Below are 24822 nucleotides of genomic sequence, written 5' to 3'. Positions count from 1 at the left end.
AGAACAACCCCAGGTTTCTTTTCAGCACTGTAGCCAGGCTGACAAAGAGTCAGAGCTCTATTGAGCCGCATATTCCTTTAACTTTAACTAGTAATGACTTCATGACTTTCTTTGCAAATAAAATTTTAACTATTAGAGAAAAAATTATTCATAACCATCCCAAAGACATATTTTTATGTTCGGCTGCTTTCAGTAATGCTGGTATTTGGTTAGACTCTTTCTTTCCGATTTTTCTGTCTGAGTTACTTTCATTAGTCACTTCCTCCAAACTATCATCATGTCTATTAGACCCCATTCCTACCAGGCTGCTCAAGGAAGTCCTACCATTAATTAATGCTTCGATCTTAAATATGATCAATCTATCTTTATTAGTTGGCTATGTACCACAGGCTTTTAAGGTGGCAGTAATTAAACCATTACTTAAAAAGCCATCACTTGACCCAGCTATCTTAGCTAATTATAGGCCAGTCTCCAGCCTTCCTTTTCTCTCAAAAATTCTTGAAAGGGTAGTTGTAAAACAGCTAACTGATCATCTGCAGAGGAATGGTCTATTTGAAGAGTTTCACTCAGGTTTCAGAATTCATCATAGTACAGAAACAGCATTAGTGAAGGTTACAAATTATCTTCTTATGGCCTCAGACAGTGGACTCATCTCTGTGCTTGTCCTGTTAGACCTCAGTGCTGCTTTTGATACTGTTGACCATAAAATTTTATTACAGAGATTAGAGCATGCCATAGGTATTAAAGGCACTGCGCTGCAGTGGTTTGAATCATAATTTATCTAATAGATTACAATTTGTTCATGTAAATGGGAGTCTTCTTCACAGACTAAGGTTAATTATGGAGTTCCACAAGGTTCTGTGCTAGGACCAATTTTATTCACTTTATACATGCTTCCCTTAGGCAGTATTATTAGGAAGCATTGCTTAAATTTTCATGTTACGCAGATGATACCCAGCTTATCTATCCATGAAGCCAGAGGACACACACCAATTAGTTAAACTGCAGGAATGTCTTACAGACATAAAGACATGGGTGACCTCTAATTTCCTGCTTTTAAATTCAGATAAAACTGAAGTTATTGTACTTGGCCCAACAAATCTTAGAAACATGGTGTCTTACCAGATCCTTACTCTGGATGGCATTACCCTGACCTCTAGTAATACTGTGAGAAATCTTGGAGTCATTTTTGATCAGGATATGTCCTTCAATGCACATATTAAGCAAATATGTAGGACTGCTTTTTTACATTTGTGTAATATCTCTAAAATTAGAAAGGTCTTGTCTCAGAGTGATGCTGAAAAGCTAATTCATGCATTTATTTCTTCTAGGCTATTCTTCTATTGTAATTCATTATTATCAGGTTGTCCTGAAAGTTCCCAGAAAAGCCTTCAGTTAATTCAAAATGCTGCAGCTAGAGTACTGACGGGGACTAGAAGGAGAGAGCATATTTCACTCATATTGGCCTCTCTTCATTGGCTTCCTGTTAATTCTAGAATAGAATTTCAAATTCTTCTTCTTACTTATAAGGTTTTGAATAATCAGGTCCCATCTTATCTTAGGGACCTCTTAGTACCATATCACCCCAATAGAGCGCTTCGCTCTCAGACTGCAGGCTTACTTGTAGTTTCCTAGGGTTTTTAAGAGTAGAATGGGAGGCAGAGCCTTCAGCTTTCAGGCTCCTCTCCTGTGGAACCAGCTCCCAATTCGGATCAGGGAGAGACAGACACCCCTCTCTACTTTTAAGATTAGGCTTAAAACTTTCCTTTTGCTAAAGCTTATAGTTAGGGCTGGATCAGGTGACCCTGAACCATCCCTTAGTTATGCTGCTATAGACTTAGACTGCTGGGGGGTTCCCATGATGCACTGAGTGTTTCTTTTTATTCACCTCTTTTTGCTCTGTATGCACCACTCTGGGGGTGTTGTGTAAAAGTGTAGTGACACGGACCCACAACAGGGGGCGTAAATGAACGGTCAATGGAAATAACAAGTAACACTTTTAATGTTGTGAAATGTGCACAACGGATACAGATACAATTCAATACTACAGTCAATTATACAGTTGGTGTCGTGTGGGCAGGCTCGAGGATAGGAGACGCCTGTCCAGATAGGAGTTGGGACCCACACGATTTCCACCGCCAACGGATCTGGAACACACCGGAGCCGCCAAGTCCCGAGTCACCAGGTGGCCACCGTCTCCAGCTGTCAGATCGGGTACTGCTGGCAGGAAGCAGAAACAGTCAAGAGTGGGTGTGTGGAGGCACACACCCAGTTAAACAGTCAGCAGAGTTCTGATGATAAAGGGAGGAAAACACCACCTCCCACTCTCAATAAGCTTAGCTGAACAAGACACAAAGACGGCTGAGAGTTTTACCTGAATACTTCAGATGATTTCTCGGCAGGGGTGTGGTGTCTTCTCCAGGCTTTTATAGTTGGCATGATGAAATGATGAGTGACAGCTGTCAGGGTGTCTGAAGCTCCTGGCGGCGAACTGCGCCCTCTGGTGCCTGAAGCCCGTCTACAGGCAGGGCGCCCTCTGGTGTTGGCCAGCAGTACCTCCTCTTCGGGCGACCCACACAACAGGGGGGTTCCCATGATGCACTGAGTGTTTCTTTCTCTTTTTGCTCTGTATGCACCACTCTGCATTTAATCATTAGTGATTGATCTCTGCTGTCTTCCACAGCATTGTCTTTTTTCCTGATTCTCTCCCCTCAGTCCCAGCAGAAGACTGCCCCTCCTGAGCCTGGTTCTGCTGGAGGTTTCTTCCTGTTAAAAGGGAGTTTTCCTTCCCACTGTCGCCAAGTGCTTGCTCATAGGGGGTCGTTTGACCGTTGGGGTTTTTCTGTAATTATTGTATGGCTTTTGCCTTGCAATATAGAGCGCCTTGGGGCAACTGTTGTTGTGATTTGGCGCTATATAAATAAAATTGATTTGATTTGATTTAATGTTAGTCTTCAGTTACTCTTGACCTTTGAGTGAATTCTAATTTTGTGTTTGTTTTTGTGCAGTCCACAACCAACACCAGTTCCACTCACTTGCATAGTTTTCTCGCACCTGTACCCTGTTCTCCAGAGTCTCCATCTCCTGGTCTCCGTTATTCGCAGGTGTTACTGTTTGTTGTCCATTATTATTATAATAAACCATTTTTCCTCAACCCCTGATATGCAGCATCTTGAGTCGCTTCTAGGTTCCCGTACTGCCACTAACATAGTGACCAACGCCAGCAGACATGGCACCACAAATCATCACTGACTGTGGAAATTTCACACTGAACTTCAAGCACCTTGAATTTTCTGTCTCTCCACTCTTCCTAAAGACTCTGGGACCTTGATTTCCAAATGCAATATAAAATTTACTTTTAGCCGAAAAGAGAACTTCGGACTACTGAGCAACAGTCATGGCAACGGTTCAGTTCTTTGTCCTCCTCAGCCCAGGTAAGACGCTTCTGACACTGTCTCTAGTTCAGCAGCAGTTTGGCACCAGGAATGCATCACTTACAGCCCATTTCCTGGAACTTCGTGCGTGTTGGCTCTTGATGCACTGACTCCAGCCTCAGTCCCCTCCTTCTGAGCTCTCCCAAGTTCTTGAATTGACTTTACCTTCCAATCTTCTCAATGCTGCGGTCATCCCTGTTGCTTGTGCATCTTTTTTTTTTTTTTTTTTTGATCAAGGTTTTTATTGCATTTTTACAATTTAAACATGGGTCCAACAGAATGAGAACAGAAGGAAAACCAAAACAGGACCCTGAACCTGCTCCAATCCAGCCCACCTCTGACCCTTCTTTCCAAATACCAGACTCACAGTGCTATTACACGAGAGATGAAATGCAGAGTTTGAATAGCCAAGCATTAAAAAAAGACAGAACAACAATAGGTAGACATCTCAGAAATAACAATAGTAATTTAAAAAAACATCAGAGGTTTACAGTACTATATTATTGGCATCCATATTTTCAACAAACATTAAAAACGGTTGCCAAATATTATAAAATTTCCTAGTAGACCCCCTGATTGTGTATCTGATCTTCTCCAACTTGATATGGTACATGATTTTCCCGATCCAGTGATTGTGTGTTGGGGTGCTGAGTCCTTCCATTTCAATAATATCAGTCTCCTAGCAAGGAGAGAGCAGAAATCCAGTATAGTTCTTTCCTACATCTCAAGAGGGGGTTCCATCTGGGCTATAGCGAAGAGAGCAATGAATGGAGATGGTGCAACACCTTTACAAAGATCTTAGAAAAAGGTCTCAAAAATGGAAATGGAATGAGATTTATTGTCATCACAAATGCAACAACAACGAGATTACGTTTACACTCCAATTACCTCAGACACAATACAGCAATTAATCCACAATTATTACTTGTTTACAGTAATAATGGCACACATCAAAATTAAATACAGCACATATACATTTGACATTGTGTATGTGCTCTAAACTTGAAGCAGTCCATCATCTGAATTGAGGCAAAGTGGGCGAGGGCTGCCGCAACATGAGTCACACCGCCAGCAGCTTGGGGGGAGCATTAGCGAGGTCGCGACCGCCGGAGTCCCAAACCAGAAAAAAAAGGTGCTAAGCTTCGGACATGTCCAGAACACGTGTAACAAACTGAATAACAGCATGTCTAAGACAGATAGAAGAGGAGAAGATTCTCTCTACTATTTTGTGCCAAGTTTCTTCTGTAATGGGTTCATTTAAATCTGTCTCCCATTTGTTTTTGAGGGACTCTAGAGGCAACAAGTTATGAGCGTATACAGTATTTCATATATTGTGCTTATAGTTCACTTTACAATCAAAAATTAAGACAAGTTGGAGGACAAAAGGGAAAAGATTTTGAGTTTGAGAAGACAAAATTCTGAAGCTGCAGATATCTATAAAAATGTAATTTGGGAATATAACATTTTTGTACCAAAATTGCTGTCAATATACAGACCAGACAGTAAGGTCATACCTCTTCCGGACCATCTATCAAAGGCCTCATCGATTAATGATGAAGCAAATATATGCTTTTTTGCAATTGGTGTTGCTTGGGATAGATCTGTAAGTGAGAAGGTTATCTAAACTGGTTCTAGATCTGACTGTGTAAAATAACTGGATTAGAAGTAAAATTAGGACGGGGTGTGAAATGGCAGCTTGGAACACAGTAAAGTTTTAAGATATGAACCTTACAGACACTCCCTCCAGATTTAGCCATTCAATAGCAATGTTATCATTATCATTGCCCATCCAATAAAACAATACGTACTCTAATATTAGCCGCCCAATAGTATTACAAGAAGTCAGGGAGTGACATACCTCCCATTGAGCAAGGTTTGTGAAGTACACTTCTTTTCATCCTAGGTGTTTTTTGTTCCAAATAAAACTTGATATCTGATTATTTAATTTGATAAAATAAGATTTGGTTTAAAAAAACCGGAAGGCACTGAAAAATATATAAAAACGTAGGCAGCATATTCATCTTAACTGTATTCATTCCGCCTCAGAGCTATAGCTACTGGTTCCATTTCAGCCGCAAGAGTGATTGGCTATATGCATAAATTAAATATACAGTTCAATTTTTGCAGTTCAACAGGGTAACATCATGTTAATTATGAGGTATAATTTATGTCAGATTTTCAAAGTAAAATCAAACTAATGAAATATCCAATCAATATCCAAAACCCAGGTTTAGATGACAGCAGACTAAGTGTACAATTCCTACTACAGGTCACGACCACTCATAGATTTTGTTCATGTCTATGAAAAAAACAAAAAACAAAACTCACAATATGAGCCAAAGTAAAAGTGGGAAATTCTATAAAATATTTTTGCTTTAAAGCTAGGGTAGGTACCTCTGTTCAGAAACACTTGTTGTTATATTGGATGAAATGGTCTGTCTATCCTACCAGTCGTCAATACATATGTATTCGGAAAATGGAACGAAAAAAATCAGACGTCTGTAGCAGCTGTAGGATCGATAAAACTCCGACAAATTCTTCTTTACTTCACTTGAGGAGCTGAAATGTTCCAAAAATCTTTCACGCATAAATGTTGTGCTGTGTGGTGTGATCTAATCGTGAACACGATGTGCAGCTCGTCAAGTGGAGTAAAGAAGTGAACAGAGTGAGTGGAGACGTCAGCGGATCGCATCAGAGTGCAGCTCGTCTGAAGGATTATAACAAGATGTTAAATCTGTTATAAACATATTTAACAGCTGCACACAAGAAGGAAAGAACACGCAATTCTTTTACCAAGCCATGACATGTAAACATGACAAATAATTACCTTTTTAGACAACTGTAAATGCTTTCTGCAGCTTGTTACGTGTGTGCACGAATCGCTGAAGCTGGAGCGGTCCTATGTGATTCAGGAAGTGATAACAGCCGTTTTCAACAGCCATTTTGCAGAGAAAATGATTAATCCGACACGAAATAATTATTTTATATACACAGCGTCCAGCGCAGAGTGCGTGGCAGCCGGTAGAACAAAGAACGGTGTCCTGCTGCGATCACAGCGGGTGGGAACATCAAGACGATGTGCATGGTACTGCGTGTCAGGGGGCCTTTAGTCGGCTCTCCTCTGCCCCACTGAATCCCACAGTCAGATGCGCATTCGTTTGTGGGGTCGTGGCTTTGGACGGCGCACTGACGGGATGGGAGGAGGGGGGAACCTAGAGGAGGTGCTACTTTCAAATCTTCCTAGCTCTCTTGCTAGCTCTCCAGGACTACCAAGTCTAGCTTTAACATTTTAGGTCCTTCCACAAGGCCTACTGTTCAAAGACCTCCATTAAAATGAAAACAAGAATATTGTGCAGCTATCTGGTGAATACTGCCACCTACTGGACTGTTCAGGATTGTGCACCCATCAAATTATGAATTTCATATGAAAAGGATTGTTTCAAGAAAAGTGGCTACAAAAACTATATTTGTTATTGTTGTTGTTGTGACTGACAGTGTATGAATTGGATTTGATGTTTTGTTTAATAGATATACATTTTTTGAAGTTTGTTTTCATTGTGAATTTAAAGGATATAATTTAACAAAATTTTATATAAAGGAACCTAAAATCTTTCTAAACTTTTTTTGATGTCATAAAAAAAAAGCCCAAGAGTGCCCAAATTTTTTCATGCTATATGAAGAGACTCACCAGGTGCTGCAGCTCAGTTGTCTGGTAGACAGTAGTGCCATTGATGATGACCCTTGACCCTGCCAGTGGGGTCAGTGTTACCTGCCGATATTCATTTTTGAAGACAGCGTGGCGCTCTTGGATCCTGATAAGCGTTTGCATAAAAATCAACATGCAAAGAGAGAAAGTTTGTTTTCAAGTTTGTGTTCCTTAAGCTGAACAAAATATTTATAGTTAATGTTTGGACCATTTTCTCATTTGAAGTATCAATTCTGAAGCCTTGATTTTGTGTTCAGTGACCTGACCTATTCGTTATGCTGGAAACAAAGTGTTCTTTATAGTGTGCATTAAATATATAATCTGTTGTTCCCCAATGTGGTCATCCTGAAACACCTACCCTAGTCCTTTCATCGGGATGGATCTAGGGGAGGAGTCAGAGAGTCCAATGTACCATTCACCTGGAAGAACAGAACCACCACTGTCAGTTTAGCAGGAATATACATTAGCAACTGTGTGATCAAATTCATCACCTTACAACCACATCACTGCCTCCCAAAAATTATGACCAGAAACAAAAAGCCACAAACCTTCCTGGATGAAAAGTTTAACCACCCCTGAGAGCTGAGCATCTTCATTAATGTTCAGGATGTAAGGATGCATCTGCATCATTCGCCGCTCCTGACAAGAAAAGTGAAGAAACAGCATGAAAGAGAAACACACACACACACAGAGAGAGAGAGCAAAAACTAATGACACCCCACATTATGTTTGCATAACTACACCTACTGGCCACTTTTCTAGGTACACTTGGGTGCATATAGACATTCAGACACAGTCAAGATGATGTGCTGAGTTCAAACAGAGCATCAGAATGAGAAAGGAAGGTGATTCTCTCTTACCTTGACCCCTTTCTACAGAATAATGTTCTCATTGGAATGACAGTTTAATCCTTTTGAGTCTATTAAATCTAGACTAAAGCCACATCTGTTCCCTTTAACATATAATTTATGAGTAGGATATCACTGTATTGCATGTATTTGGCTGGTATTGTTTACTATATATAGCACAATATATATTTGCTATAGTGCCATATTTTACATTATTTACATATATCTTCAGTTTTATTGTGTGTTTATAATGGGTTTATGGCTTTATACTGTCCTTGTGTTTTGCTAAAGCACTTGGATTTTGACAACTTGGAGCAGAATGTGTTACATAAATAACATATTATAAAGACTTTAAACTTGGAACTAGCGTGTTGCCCATGGGTGTTGGGTAGTGTTTATCAAATAGGTAGTTGACATTTTTCAAGCGTGGTAATAAATTATGCAGATTCTATAATGAGGTGGAATGGCATGAGAGACCAGAGTGTTTGAGAACTTTAGACCTCAACAGTTTTTAGAAGAACTCAGCCCTTTTATTTACTGTTAATTACATAATTTTTCAGTGTTAATTTACTGTATGAATGTATTTATAATTTGTTTAGGTTCTTGTTATCATATACACACTATTATTATTATTATTATCATCAGCATCAGTGTTATTATTATTATTATTATTACTACTATTATCATCATCAGTATTATTATTATTTGATTTGATTATTACTTCTATTTTGTCATTTGATTTTTAAATGGACCACAATGGAAATAAGTGTTTTGATACTTTCTTGTATCATTCATCTTTTTTCAACGTATTTACAATCATATTATGTACTTACATTGAACTTAATAAATAAAATGATTAAGTTATATGCATGCATGCCCACATGCACACTTTTAATAAAAAGATGATTTACCACCCCCTGCTGGAATGGCCTGTGAGTCCAGAATGTAATTATCAATGTTCATTGTTCAGTGTTGTTAGCTAATATGTGGAGTTTCTCTAAAAATATTACTCCTATCAACTTTCTGTTTTGGCGGCATTCATCCTTGACCCAAAATACATAAACATACCGAATGGCAAATGTCAGCTCTCCCCAGTTACTCCGTGAGCAAAGTTATACACACACACACACAGACAGGCTGTCCCAGCTGCAACAGACCATCAGTTCATGTGGACACACAACAGGCGATCTGAATGTCACGTCTGTCTGACAGGACACACACTGGAGGACTATATGACAAGCCAACAGTGCGACAAATACACCACTTTCAGTCACATATTAGCAGAAATACGCCGTAACAAACACCATTTGGTCAGTTATCAGTGCACTTTTTTCTCTTCCTCATTGAAGACCACACCGGGTGTCACTTCTGTCAGCTAAGAAACAGTACCTGCTGCAACAGTGGAAGTTTGGAAAAATGTGTCCAACATAACCAAAGTGTACCTAATAAAGTAGCCAGTGACTGCATCCCCCTGATCTCCTGGCAATCCACCTGTGTGATGCTGGCGTATTGTTGCTCCCAGTCCTTCAGCGCCTCCTGCAGGTGCTGTTCCCACAAAGTCTGAATGGCTCTGATCTGAAGCTCATTATGTGTCAACAGCTGGCGGAGCTCCTCTGAACGCACACAGATACACACAATGAAACACAGTGACCTCTGAGCTTTGAGTAAATTTGGCTGTATCCAACAAGTCTAACTGGTCTCGTCATTGGCTCGGCGTCCTTCCTGGCTGATCCGGCTCAGTTTTTGCAGCAGCCTAGCATTCTCTGCCTTCAGCTCTTTAACCAGACGCTCAGTAGGGCTCTCGTTCACCACCGCCCGGTTCTGGATGCGCTTTGCCCTGAAAGAGGAGCAGGAGAAAAGAACACAAGAGGTGAGATAACATAACTAAAAGGTTGGTCCTATTTTCTGGCTTACCTCAGTCTAGCATTAGGGGTCTCTAATTGGTTCAAAAATGCTGCTGGCAGAATTTTGACAAGAAGCAGAAAGTTTGAACACATTACACCGATTATGGCATCTCTTCACTGGCTTCCCATTTCTGCGAAGTCTGATTTTAAGGTTTTGTTACTTACTTATAAAATTATTCTCGGACTAGCGCCTCCGTACTTAGCTGACCTAATTACACCCTATGTACTGACCTCTGCTCTGCCTTCTCAGGTCGCAGGACTACTTTGTGTTCTTAAAGTTAAAAAAAAAAAATAATCAACAGGCCACAGAGCCTTCCCTTATCCTGCACCTGCCTTGTAGAATGATCTCCCTGCAGAGATAAAACAGATTCCATAGAGACATGTAAGTCCAGACTCAAGACGCATTTATTCTCCCTCCCGTAAAATATGACCGGTTGTAGTATGGAATTATGTTTCCTGTCCTTTAAATTCATATTATTAGCAACGGAACAGGTCTCGGCCTCACTACATCTAAATTCTGGGTCTGCTAGTGAAGCACAGGGCTAGCTGCCTGTGACCACCTTAGCAATCTCTCTGCTTCCCTGTCGATCTATTGCTGGTGAATTAATGCCTTGGGCATTTATTTCCAGCCGACTGATTCTGCTCTTTTTCTCTCTGTCCGAGGCACTGACGACACCCTCAATGGATGCTGGCCAGCAACTGAACAGAACAAAGGGGTGGGGGTCGCTGGAGCTTATCATAGCAGTCATAGGGCATGAGACAGAGTACACCCTGGACAGGATGCCAGTCCATCGCAGGGCTGGTACCCATTTATAGCTGGCTGCACTGACAATGCACATAAAATGTCCAAAGAACAGGGACAGGTAACCTGAACAAGAATGAAACCCAGGTCTACAAATCTATTGGTCGCCCAACTCCCATCTCACTGAGCTACCTGCTCTGCAGGTGGACAAAAATCAATTTTCAGACAGGGTGGTCAGCTGGGGTGGCCTAAGACTTGGAAATTTACTTATTCCTGAACTTAGATTCAGGAGGTCCCTGGGGTCTTGGCAGAGGTACACGTTCTCTGAGGGCCATTCTATTTAAACTAGTAACACCCTGTACTTGTAATGTATGTATTTGTTTTTGGTACCTCTCAGCATAGCGCAGTGTTGAGAGAGACTCCTCGTAGCAGATATCAGCCGGGCTCAGCGCAGCAATCTAACAGAATCATTCATTTCCATTAAAAACATGCATTTTTAGTTCCAAACACTGTATTCTTACAATGTCAAAGATAAGTCAAATTTTTCAAATGACAAAATGATTATACATTCTCTAGAATTGTGAATGGTGACGACAGCGTTGTTATTAGCTTGTGCCAGTTACCATGACAGTGCGACTGTTGCCCCCCAGTGCAGACTGCAGTAGTTTGGTGAGAACGGAGACTCTGTAAGGAATATGGATGACTTTCTTTCCCACCGCCACATCGGCTAGGGCGCTGGAGGAGGGAGAGAAGAGTGGATATGAAAGACATTAATGTATGACATTAATTACACACACACACGGAAAGAAATTGTCAGACTCAAACAGAAATTGACAGAAATTTAACTCATCTGCACACAACACATCTCCCTCCCTCCATCCCTACTACCCACCCCCGTGTCTCTCCACTCCCTTCACCCTGGTTTCCTCCCTGCCACCTCAAAGGCAGCGCGGTTTTTACTGCTGCAGCCTTCAACCCCCAAGCTGGGCGGGGTGAGCCCCTCCTGCTGCGGCCTTCACCCACTTTGCCTCAATTCAGATGATGGACTGCTTCAAGTTTAGAGCACATAAACAATGCCAAATGTATATGTGTTGTCATAAATATTGATGTGTTCCATTATTACGGTAAACAAGTAATAATTGTGGATTAATTGCTGTATCTTGTCTGAGGTAATTGGAGTGTAAACGTAATTGCCCTTTTAGGGATCAATAAAGTTGTCTGAAGTCTGAAGTCAAAGCTAAAAGGGAGTGTCAGGCCAACCTGATGACATTTCCCAGAGTGGTGAGGCTCAGGTTGATGGCCGTGCCCTCTCTGAGGCGGTCGGCCTCTGAGCCTGATGATCGCTGGCGCTCGCTGCCAGCGAGGTCCACAAGGTTGATGTTGGACTGCTTTGTGATGTTCTCTTTAGAAAAGATCTGACAGAAGAAAAAAAAATACATCTTTAACAGATTGCTGAAGAAACTGGAGCTGGGCAGGTTTGCTCAAAAATGTATGCATGAAAAACAGGAAATAAGATTATTTTTATTTCAAAAACAGACTATCAATTCCCTCTCCGGGAACGATCACCTTATCGTGGTGGAGAGGTTTGTGTGTCCCTATGAATCTGAGAGCTGTGTTGTCTGGAGTCTTTGTGCTCCTGATAGGGTCTCCCATGACTAATTGATCTCAGGCGAGGGGCCAGACTAAGAATGGTTCACAATGACTCCATAGAAAAACAAGGGAGAGGAAAAGTGACCCAGGCTGGAGGAATCCCGGGGCCACTGTCTGGAGACAGGTCTGGACAGAGGGCCCAGCAGTGAATGCCTACTGGCCGGGCTTGTCATGGAGCCTGGCTGTGCACAGCCCAAAAAGGCAACGTGTGCCTTCCATGACCACCCTGTGGGCTCTCCACCAGCTGGGGTTAACTGCCGGGTTCGGGTGCGCTGTCCCACAGGTGGCAGTGAAATTTGAGCCCCTGATGGACCTGGGCAGCAGAGGCTACCTCTGGGGGTGTGGAACGTCACCTCACCGTGGGGGAAGGAGCCAGAGCTTGTGCGGGAGGTGGAGCAGTACTAGTTAAAACAAGCCCAAAGGGCTGCAACCTCTGCTGTGAGGGATGCAAAGCAGCAGGTGTGGGTAACACGGAGAAGGACTTTCAGCGTCGTCACCAAGGTGCTTCTGGCAGACTGTGAGGCACCTCAGGAGAGGAAAATGGGGATGGATGGGACTCTGCTGACCTCAACTGAGGAGATAATCGGGTGCTGGAAGGAACACTTTGAGGAACTCCTACATCAGACTGGAGTGCCCTCTTTAGCAGAGGCAGAGCTGGAGGCTGATGTCAAACAACTCCACAGTGACAGGGCCCTGGGGATTGATGAGATCCGTCCAGAAATGCTGAAGGCTCTGGGTGTGGAGGGACTGTCTTGGATGAGACATCTCTTCAACATTGCGTTGAGGTCTGGGACAGTGCCTAAGGAGAGGCAAACTGTGGTGGTGGTCCCCATATTTAAAAAAGGGGACCAGAGAGTGTGTGCCAACTACAGGGGCATCACACTACTCAACCTCTCTGGTAAAGTCTACTCCAGGATGCTGGAAAGGAGGGTTTGGCCAACAGTCGAACCTCTGATTGAAGACAAACAATGCAGGTTCCATCCTGGCCGTGGAATAACCGACCAGTTCTTCACTCTCACAAGGATTCTGGAGGGGGCCTGGGAGTATGCACAGCCAGTCTACATGTGTTTTGTGGACTTGGAGAAGGCATATGATTGGGTACCCCAGGAGATACTGTGGGAGGTGCTGTGGGAGTAGGGAATAAAGTCTTAAACCAAGTGAAGGAGTTCAAGTACTTCAGGGTCTTGTTCACAAGTGAGGGGACAGTGGAGCGTGAGATTGGCCAGAGAATCGGTGCAGCAGGGGCGGTGTTGCATTCGATCTACCGTACCGTTGTGACGAAAAGGGAGCTGACCCAAAGGCAACGTTCTCAATCTACTGGTCAATCTTCGTTCCTACGCACACACCTATGGTCATGAGGGTTGGGTCATGACTGAAAGAACGAGATTGCAGGTACAAGCGGCTGAAATGGGCTTCCTTAGGAGGGTGGCTGGTGTCTCCCTTAGAGATAAGGTGAGAAGCTCAGTCATCCTTGGGTAGCTTGGAGTATAGCCGCTGCTCCTTCACGTTGAAAGGGGCCAGCTGAGGTGGTTCGGGCATCTGGTAAGGATGCCTCCTGGGCGCCTCCCTAGGGAGGTGCTGCAGGCATGTCCATCTGGGAGGAGACCCCGGGAAAGACCCAGGACTAGGTGGAGAGATTATATCATCACACTGGCCTGGAACTCCTCGGGATCCCTCAGTCAGAGGTGGTAAATGTGGCCCATGAAAGGGAAGTCTGGGGTCCCCTGCTGGAGCTGTTGCCCCTGTGACCCGATCCCGGATAAGCGGTTGAAGATGTATGCATGCATTGTACTGTCAGTTATCATTTATTGTAAAGCCACAATACTGTGAGAAATTCTATGGATACAGGTTAAAATGATTTGTGAGAAAATAAAAACTATCAATTCTCATTTTGTGAATTTGGTGTATATTTAACTGAGTGTTTTAACTGAAAGTGAGCAATAACCTGCTTGAGCTGGAGGACAATGAGCATGTGCGAGCGACTGCTGTTGGCATTCATGTGAGTGGCAGCGGTTGTACGCGTCCGTGTCCCCTGTTCCATTAACTGCTCCACCTACAAAAAGAGTTTTAAAGTTCTCATTTCTACATTTAAAAAAACAAAGCAAAACAAAGTACAACACACTCAGACAGCACCCCTCGATCTTATTTGGCTTCCAAACTGATCTTTTTTATTCTATAATGACATGATTGATACCACTCAAGAAATGTCAATTACTTTTTGTTTTTGCATTGTAAATTCTGCAGAATATGTCTAAAGACAAGTACACTACATAAATTGTTTTTTAAACAATCTGCCTTCCAACTGTAAAGTTTATCACCAGCAGACAGGAGGATGAAGCATGTACTTTGGTAATATTCACACAAAATCCTTTCTGCAGTGTTTTGTGGAGGCCACAGCCCACACATTGGTCAACCTCTGCTGTCCTCTGATTAAGCTTCCTCTTGTGAATGACCAAGTTTCAGTGTTCGCATAAAAGGGAGTGGAGTGGATTCAGGGCTGGGAGTGAAATTTGGACACAGCAATAAAAGGAATGGCTCCCAAATATGGCTGGATCACCACGGAGCAGGTGATTAGAGACCCTGCAAGGCTTATGACAAATGTGGGTGTGGAATCCATTAGCTTAGCGGGGAAATTAGTGAAGAAAATCCACTATGGTGATAGTGCAGTTTATCTGCCAGGGAGGGAAATTCAACAAGTTGAGACTGTGGCCTGCTTCCGTAGACGTGTCCATAAAAATCATAGAGGGATATGCTTTGCAAACTTAATATCCATTACTATATTGGATGATGTTGAAATTGTGGATGGCCCAGTGGTTGTTCCAGCAATAGCAAAGATTTTGTGTCTGCTACCTACAACGCATGTGGAATGTCTCAAACCTAAACCTACTTCTAGGCATCTTATATATGCTACTCTGGAACCACCCCTAAACCCAAACAGTTCAACTGTCAACCCCACTGAGGTCCTTAGACTGGGTCTTATTAACATAAGATCACTGTCCTCAAAATCATTGTTGATTAATGAATTAATTATTGATCATCACTTAGATATGATTGGGTTATGTGAAACCTGTCTTAAACCTACAGCTGTCCTCCCCTTAAATGAAGCCTGCCCACCAGCATATACATTTAGTCACGTCCCTCGTGATGCGAAGCAAGGCGGGGGTGTTGCTCTTATTTATAAATCTAGGTTTAGCTTATTAGCTGTTGGGGGTCACAAATATAACTTGCTTGAGCATCTGATTCTCCGCTCTGTTCAGGATATTACGCATTGCCAAGGTCAGAAGAATAAAAATCAGCCGTATTACTTTGTCACTGTATATAGGCCTCCTGGCCCATATTCTGAATTCTTAGATGAATTTGGTGCGTTCATCTCTAACTTGTCAACTAGTGCAGATATTCTGATCATTGGTGACTTTAATGTTCATATAAATAAGCCTTCTGATCCCCTCTGCAAATCATTTATGGAAATTGTGGATGCATTAGGATTTCGGCAATGCATTCGGGATTCGACGCACATTAGTGGAAATACCCTGGATCTGGTTCTCACACGTGATATTGCTGTCATGAATATTGACATCCTGCCTCTTACATCAGTGGTCTCTGATCACTCACTTATTAAGTTTACAGTTTCACTGCCGTGTTTAGTGGAACAACAACCTTATTTATCACTGCAGCGATGCATCAACTCCTCAACTAAGACTGAACTAGAAGTTAGACTGCCTGATGTCTTAGCCTCACTTTTGACAAATACCCAGTCAGTAGACAGACTTGTGGATAGTTTAAACTCAGTGCTCAAAACTACACTCGACATGATTGCACCACCTGTGTTGAAACTGCGCTCCCCCAAATCACAGTCACCTTGGTTCAGTGATTACCTGTGTGACCTCAAGCATAAAGCAAGAGGTCTAGAACGGAAATGGCGTCATTCAAAATTAGAAGTATTCCACCTTGCGTGGCGTGATGCTATCTTAGACTATAAGCATGCATTATTGGCTACAAAGCGGACCTACTGCTCTGATTTGATCAACAACAACAAGCATAACTCAAAGTTCTTGTTCGACACGGTGGCAACACTTATTCATGGACAACCACCTGTAGCTCACTCTCCTTTTACAGCACAAGATTTCCTGGATTACTTTGAGAAGAAAATAGATGACATTAGGTTGAACATATCCCAGCGTGCCTTAACCTAGCCACTACACCATGCTATTGAGGTGGGCGCCACTACTGAGGTATTACCTAGATTTACAGAATTTGATAGTATCTCTCTAGGCATGCTGACGAAACTTGTAACTTCAACAAAAAGCACAACCTGTTTATTTGATCCTATACCAACAAAACTGTTTAAGGACCTGTGGCCCACTCTTGGGCTGATTGTGCTGGAAATTATTAATCTTTCTTTAACTTCTGGATCTGTTCCTAACTGTTTCAAATCTTCAGTGATTAAACCATTACTTAAGAAACCTAATCTTGACCCTAGTGTATTGAAAAACTATCGGCCGATATCAAATCTTTCATTTTGCTCTAAGATTCTGGAAAAAGTGGTGTCACGGCAGCTCGTAGACTATCTTACTGAGAATAATCTCTTTGAGCCACTGCAGTCTGCTTTTAGAACCACAGAGACGGCTCTCACTAAAGTGGTGAATGATCTTCTGCTTACAATGGATTCGGACACCATTACGGTTCTGTTTCTGTTAGAGCTCAGTGCTGCATTTGATACAGTGGATCATCATATTCTACTTGATAGGCTGGAAAATCATTTTGAGATTACTGGGGGTGCCCTCGCATGGCTGAGTTCATACTTGACCAGTCGTTCTCACTGTGTTTTGCACAGTAACACTACCTCTAACCTTAGTGACATGAAATTTGGGGTTCCACAGGGGTCTGTCTTAGGCCCCCTGCTTTTCTCCCTTTATATAGCACCCCTTGGGCACATATTGCGCCGTTTTGGGATTACCTTTCACTGCTATGCAGATGATACCCAGTTATATATGCCGATAACTACTGGTAATCTCGTTCACATAAAATCCTTAGAAGATTGCCTTGCAGCAGTGAGAAGTTGGATGTCCAGAAACTTCCTACTTTTAAACTCTGATAAGACTGAAATGATGGTTCTTGGTCCAGTGAGACATCGGCATCAATTTGACCAGTTAACAGCCTAGGCTTGTGTGTCATACATCACACTGACAAACTGAGGAACCTTGGGGTAATTTTTGATCCTTCGTTGTCCTTTGGCCTCCATATTAGAAATATTACTAGGACTGCTTTCTTCCACCTGCGAAATATAGCGAAGATTTGTCCCATCCTGTCTATGGCTGATGCTGACACCCTGATCCATGCGTTCATCTAATCTAGATTGGACTACTGCAATGTTCTATTTTCTGGTTTACCACAGTCTAGCATTAGGGCTGTCTAATTGGTTCAAAATGCTGCAGCCAGACTTTTGACACGAAGTAGAAAGTTGAACCACATTACACCCATTTTGGCATCTCTTCACTGGCTTCCTGTTCCAGTGAGATCAGATTTTAAGGTTCTGCTACTAACCTATAAAATTATTCATGGACTGGCACCGCCCTACCTAGCTGACCTAATTAAACCTTATGTACCGGCCCGGGCTTTACGTTCTCAGGGTGCAGGACTACTTTGTGTCCCTAGGGTGAATAAGAAGTCTGTGGGTCACAGAGGTTTCTCTTATCGTGCCCCTGTTCTGTGGAATGGTCTCCCTGAGTCAATAAAACAATCAGATTCTGTGGAGACTTTCAAGTCCAGACTTAAGACGCACTTATTTTCGCTTTCATATGGCTAGCATACTGGTACAGTTTTGTTTTACGCTTTTTACCTCTTTTATTCATGTTATTAGTAATGGAGCGGGCCGCGGCCTCAACTTTACCTAAATTCTGGGTCTTTTTGTGAAGCTTAGGGCTAGTGACCGGTGATCACCTTAGTATTTCTTCTGTTTTTTCTTGTTATTTAATGCTGGCAAATTATACAGTATTTTTTGTCTTTCTGATGCCTGATTCTGTTTGTTCTCTGTTTAAGGTGCAGCTCCATCCAGAGATGGGAGTTGTATTTGTGCTGGCGACCCTCCTGTCCTGTGCACCAACAGCAATTCTTGTATAGTCGTCCGTAAATTGTTTCTATAATTTATGTTTGTAGCATGGCCCAAGCAGAGGGTCACCCCGTTGAGTCTGGTCTGCTTGAGGTTTCTTCCTCAGAGGGAGTTTTTCCTTACCACTGTTGCTCTGGGGGTTGGTAAGGTTAGACCTTACCTGTGTGAAGCGCCTTGAGGCAACTCTGTTGTGATTTGGCGCTATATAAAGGAAAATACAATTGAAATTGAACTGGACCCCCCTTTGTGCCAAACCAAAGACATGCTGAAACAAATCAATGAATTTAACACAACTAAATTTAATAAATTTGTGTTAATATTTCTCCAAATTCTTATGTGATGCATCAAATCTTAAATTATTTTTGTATCGAGTTTGGCAATGTCTGTTATTATTATTTAGTAACTACAGCAGCTTCCTCCCAATTCCAAACACTACATGTGGCCCTGTGAATGACTGGCTTCCTGTCCAAGCTGTGCCTCGCCTTTTGCCCAGTGACCACTGGAATAGGCTTCAGCCCCCTGTGAGCCTTAACTGCAGTAAGCAGGCATGGAAAATGAATGGATGAATGAATGCTTATTGACTGCTATGCACATTTTTAAAAATTTCACATGTTCCAGCTTAAGGAAAAACCACCATTAAGCGTCTTAGTCAGGTGTTGAGTCAACTTGTGTCACCTGAACAGTTTCAGTGCACCTTGGTACAGATTAAACAAGTCTATGGAACTCTCCTGGGGAAATGAACATCATTCTTCCAAAATATTTGACCTCATTTGGTGATGGTCGTAGAGAGAGAGCTATGTAAACATTGGCCCAAAATCCTTCACAGATGTGTTGATCACTTAACACAGTTGTGTTGAGCTTTTGTGTATGGGTCACAACATCTGATTCACATCATACTCCGCAAACATTCACTCACCCCTTGTTCCCTGAGGATGTTTCTCCACTCAGATTTTTCTGTTAATTTGGCACCTATCTGTAAATAATAAACATCATCTTGTGTCCCTAGTTTTTTAGCGTTATAGTCATAATATATACAATCAGCTATATTGTGCGCTCACAGTCTTATCAGAAGCTCCATGTGTGTTGCACACAGTACTGCATGCAGCCAGATGACAGCTAATTTGTTACGCTCCTTTCTTTTTCATGTTCTGGCTCCTACGCTGTTCAGTGCCTGCATGGACTGGGTGTTGGGTAAGGTTGTTGAAATAAGTGGCTTAGATGCTTCTGTTGGTGAGGAAAGAGTTATACTGCCCATGACTTTCCAGATAATGTTGTGGTCTTTGTGGGATAAATGGATACCGTTATTGTAGCACTTAAGATGCTGAGTGAGGAATCAGAGAATCTGGGTTTGCACTTTACGACTATCACAAGTGTATCTGTATATGATGAAGATTTCTGACAGAGTAATGAAAATAATTATCAGAAGTGTTGTTCAAGAGCCAAGAACCACTTGGGGAGAGCAACTGAACAATTGTTTCAAAGAAAACAGGAAGTAATGCACTCAACCTTCATAGCTTGTATGCACGTTCATCATGCAAGACTTCATTGCTGAAGAAAAAGCATGTTGAAGCTTATTTAAAGTGTGCAGCAGAACATTTAGACAAGCCTGTGAATTACTCAATGGATGCCATAATGCACACTACAAATGGCATGACATGTCACCCCAAAAACACCATACCAATAGTAAAGTTTGGAGATGGGAACATCATGGTGTGGGGCTGTTTTTCAGCAGGTGACACTGGCAAATGTGATCTCATACAATTGAAGGAAGGATGGAAAACTGTACCAAGACACTCTTGATAAAAAAAATTCTGGTGCCATGCACCAGGATGATGAAGATGAAACAAGGGTGAACATTTCAGTAAGACAATGATTCCAAACACACAGCCAAGGAAATTCTCAGTTGGCTTCAGAGAATGAAAATAAAGCTGCTAGAATGACCCAGCCAATCACCTGACTTGAATCCAACAGAAAATCTATGGAAAGAACTAAAGCTCTGAGTTTATAGATGAGGTCCATGAAACCTTCAAGATTTTAAAACTGTTTGTGTGGAAGAATGTGCCAAAATCACACCTGAACAATGTATGCAATTAGTTTCTCCATACAGGAGGTGTCTTAAAGCTGTCATTACCAACAAAGACTTTTGTACAAAGTATTAAAAAAATTTCAGTAAGAGTGTTCAATATTTTTTTTTCCTGTCATTCCATTCTGGACCTATTTGTTTTGGCCTCTTTGCATGTGTAGATTACTTGCATTGTTACGACATCTGGTGAAAATTTCATGTCGTTAGGACCTTTAGAAATATATTTACTGAGGAAAATGTTGACGTGTTCAATACTTATTTTACCCGCTGTATCTCTGCAACAAGATTTGTGTTTCTGGGTCTTCATCTTTTGAGATCAAGACTTGGAAAGAGCTCCTGGAATCATGTGGTGTCTGGACAGAGGAGTTTGGTGATGTTGATATCTTTGCAGGTGATCAAACGTCCAAGTATTAGTGTATATTTGTGAGCCTTGGAGGCCAATCAGTCATGACTGGATGTCTTTGGTACTAATTATTTTCAGTAGATCTGCTGGAGTGACTCTGTGTCAAATAAAGAACTTAGGGAGACTCAGATGATGAGTAACTGCAATGTAAGGGAGTGTCAGTTATGACATTTTGGCCAAGTAGATCATTTCATTTCATCTCAGTGTTGAGGACCCCAGTGGCTAGTGAAGGTCAAAGGCACTTACAAGTTTCATCTGGCTGAAAGAGATAGATGGTTACTCAGGAGGTTGAGATGGATCAGTGTCTCCCTGGTTGCCATCCAGGACCCAGGAGAGTTCTGTGGTGTATTTGATGCTGTGACATGCAGCACTGGTGCATGCCCCCAGATCTGACTTGACTTTCTTTTTCTGAACTGTTGATCTTGCCATGCTTCTATCCATCTACCTGTGGTGCACTGTCACAAGGGACTGTGCGCAAACCCTCCACGTAGAACCCCCTCTGTTGGTCCTCTCTGACTCTCAGCCCACCTGGAGGACGACATCCCCGAGACAGCAGGTCAATCACCTGAAGCAGCACAGATAGGGACAAATGTTAATAGAAAGACCACAAAGGAAGTTACAGGAAGAATAGTGATGCTAAAAATGACGGTTTTTACCTGCTCATTATAGATTTCTAACATACTGAAAAAGACCTGTGAAAAAGAACAGAATTATAATCACACAGTAAAACCAGTGCGCAAGTAAACTATTATGTCCTTCAAAAATCAAATTACAGATCGCATCCTTACCTGGCATTGCCTGCTGTCCTGGTTTTCTCTCATGGCCTGAAAGAGGCGCTCACAGAGCCTCGGAACCAAACCTTTGTTCGGCCCATAGCCCACCATGGAATAACTCTTTCCAGAACCAGTCTGCCCGTACGCCAGCAATGTGGCATTATAACCCTGTAGATGTCATTTCAGGACAATTCACAGTTAGAAAAGACCAGTTGTGACAGTAGAACCTTTTGCAGTAGAAGTATATATGGTCTATACCTGCAGTGCATTTTGCAGGATTCCTTCTCCTAAGTCTTGGAACACACTTTCCTGGGGGTTGGATGAGATTATGTCACAGATAAGTACAACACATCCATACTGGGATCTAGGATGGGGCTGTAGACCCCCCACCCACATTAAAACTTCAGTTACTCAACAACATCCCAAGAGGAACAATATTAATGTCCCAAGAGACTTTCAGAGGGACCAACGTTGGAAAGTGGTTTGAGGTTGCATCTAGAATACTCAATATATTAAAGTAATGGGCATTTTTTTGTCTGGGTGAAAATGGGGTCCAAATTCGAAAAATGCTCCAATCATGTTTAAAAAATAAAATAAAATAAATCATTTGTCTTATACAAGACACAAAAATGTAGTTTGCTCCACCAACAACTTTCCGTTGTTACTATGACTTAAAAACTTGATATTTTAAAACATTTACTTAGGTGGGCATGATGAAATTTCAAGGTTGAGGATGCTAGTTTTGAATGAAGTATACTTGAACATTTTGTCAAAAAACACACCAAAATCATTCAAATCGTATAATCTCCCAATTACTGGTAAATTTCACCCTTGGCCAAAAGTGCATTGACCTTTCCATGCTTACAGTCTTAGTGCCTTAACAGGAGGTCACAGATGGATATTTTTGGCTTCTGTATGACAAGATCAATAATAAGATAAGATTGGAGCATTTTTAAATTTTGAACTCTATCAAAAATACCTGCCACTTTAAAGAGAGACAAAGGCTAAATTTGTTTGGTATCCTTCAGGCAACCCAAAATCATTTGCCAGTATATCATTTACAAACCTTGGTTTCTCTGAAACTGTGAGGGAACATTAATGATGTTCCTCACCAGGCAATTCACTGTGATTCAAAACTGACCTCTAAATTCTGAAGTTCTCACTCCCAACATTATTTGGTTGATATGATCCTATAGTTTTCTTAGCACCCATATTGTCTATGCCAGGGGTCTCCAACCCTGCTCCGGGAAAGTACTTACCCTGCATATTTTCCATGTCTACCTGATCTAGTCACACCTGATCGATTAACATGGCTGTTTCCCAGCTCTTGATTGGCTGAACACACCTGAATGAGTTAAGCAGCTGGGTGGAGCAGAGAGAATTATAAAACATGCCAGCCAGATGCCCTCCAGCAGAGATGAAGATGACTGGTCTGTGCAGTGAAGTCAACTAAGCAAGTTCATGCCACTCATATAATGCAAGGTGCATTTATTTATTTTACTTATTTTTATTTTCATTTGCTGTGGTATGGTCAGAGGATATACAGTGCATCGGTTTTTCACATTTTGTTATGTTACAGCCTTATTCCAAAATGGGATAAATTCATTATTTTCCGCTCAAATTCTACTCACAACACCCGATAATAACAACATGAAAAAACTTTTTTTTTGCAAATGTATATATATCTATCGTATATACAGTATATAAAGAAATCGCGTGTACATAAGTATTCACACCCTTTGCTCAATACTTTGTTGATGCACCTTTGGCAACAATTACAGCCTCAAGTCTTCTTGAATATGATGCCACAAGCTTGGTGCAGCTATCTTTGGGCAGTTTTGTCCATTCCTCTTTGCAGCACCTCTCAAGCTCCATCAGGTTGGATGGGGAGCGTCGGTGCACAGCTATTTTCAGATCTCTCCAGAGATGTTCAATTGGATTCAGGTCTGGGCTCTGGCTGGGCCACTCAAGGACATTCACAGAGTTGTTCCGAAGCCACTCCTTTGATATCGTGGCTGTGTGTTTAGGGTCATTGTCCTGCTGAAAGATTAACTGCCGCCCCAGTCTGAGGTTAAGAGCGCTCTGGAGCAGGTTTTCATCCAGGATGTCTCTGTACATTGCTGCATTCATCTTTCACTCAATCCTGACTCGCCTCCCAGTTCCTGCCGCTGAAAAACATCCCCACAGCATGATGCTGTCACCACCATGCTTCACTGTAGGGATGGTGCCTGGTTTCCTCCAAACATGATGCCTGGCATTCATGCCAAAGAGTTCAATCTTTGTCTCATCAGACCAGAGAATTTTGTTTCTCATGGTCTGAGAGTCCTTCAGGTGCCTTTTGGCAAACTCCACCTCAGCTGCCATGTGACAATTACTAAGAAGTGGCTTCCATCTGTCCACTCTACCATACAGGCATGATTGGTGGAGTGCTGCAGAGATGGTTGTCCTTTTGGAAGGTTCTCCTCTCTCCACAGAGGAATGCTGGAGCTTTGACAGAGTGACAGTCGAGTTCTTGGTCACCACTCTGACTAACACCCTTCTCCCCTGATCGCTCAGTTTAGACAGGTGGCCACCTCTAAGAAGAGTCCTGTTGTCCTTCTTCCATTTACAGATGATGGAGGCCACTGTGCTCATTGGGACCTTCAAAGCAGTAGAAATGTTTCTGTTCCCTTCCCCAGATTTGTGCCTTGACACAGTCGTGTCTCTGTGATCTACAGACAGTTCCTTTGTCTTCATGCTTGGTTTGTGCTCTGACATGCACTGTCAATTGTGGGACCTTCTACAACCCCAATTCCAGTGAAGTTGGGACATTGTGTAAAATGTAAATAAAAACAGTTGCAAATCCTCTTCAACCTATGTTCAAATGCATACACCAAAAAGACAAGATATTTAATGTTCAAACTGATAAACTTTATCATTTTTGTGCAAATATTTGACCATTTTGAAATGGATGCCTGCAACACGTTTCAAAAAAGCTGGGACAGTGGTATGTTTACCACTGTGTTACATCACCTTTCCTTCTAACAACACTCAATAAGTGTTTGGGAACTGAGGACACTAATTGTTGAAGCTTTGTAGGTGGAATTCTTTCCCATTCTTTCTTGATGTATGACTTCAATTGTTCAACAGTCCGGGGTCTCCATTGTCGTATTTTGCGCTTCATAATCCAC

General features: G+C 42.1%; 1 protein-coding gene across 1 annotated transcript in view; it reads right to left on the bottom strand.

Annotated features, from left to right (window-relative positions):
- Positions 1-24822, bottom strand: part of kif28 (kinesin family member 28) — a 106023-nt gene that overhangs the window by 66571 nt on the left and 14630 nt on the right. Inside the window, exons 3-15 of the mRNA XM_034187995.1 lie at positions 21911-21961; positions 21668-21820; positions 21536-21571; positions 21325-21444; positions 14230-14337; positions 11895-12049; positions 11258-11369; positions 11025-11092; positions 9683-9825; positions 9480-9601; positions 7689-7779; positions 7499-7559; positions 7123-7246 (exon numbers count right to left, since the gene is read on the bottom strand). Coding sequence (XP_034043886.1) covers positions 7123-7246; positions 7499-7559; positions 7689-7779; positions 9480-9601; positions 9683-9825; positions 11025-11092; positions 11258-11369; positions 11895-12049; positions 14230-14337; positions 21325-21444; positions 21536-21571; positions 21668-21820; positions 21911-21961 — 1344 coding nt within the window. The remainder of the gene's footprint in view (positions 1-7122; positions 7247-7498; positions 7560-7688; positions 7780-9479; positions 9602-9682; positions 9826-11024; positions 11093-11257; positions 11370-11894; positions 12050-14229; positions 14338-21324; positions 21445-21535; positions 21572-21667; positions 21821-21910; positions 21962-24822) is intronic.

This window comes from Thalassophryne amazonica, chromosome 2, assembly GCF_902500255.1.
Source record: "Thalassophryne amazonica chromosome 2, fThaAma1.1, whole genome shotgun sequence".
NCBI lineage: Eukaryota > Metazoa > Chordata > Actinopteri > Batrachoidiformes > Batrachoididae > Thalassophryne > Thalassophryne amazonica.
This window is presented reverse-complemented; position numbering and strand designations above follow the sequence as displayed.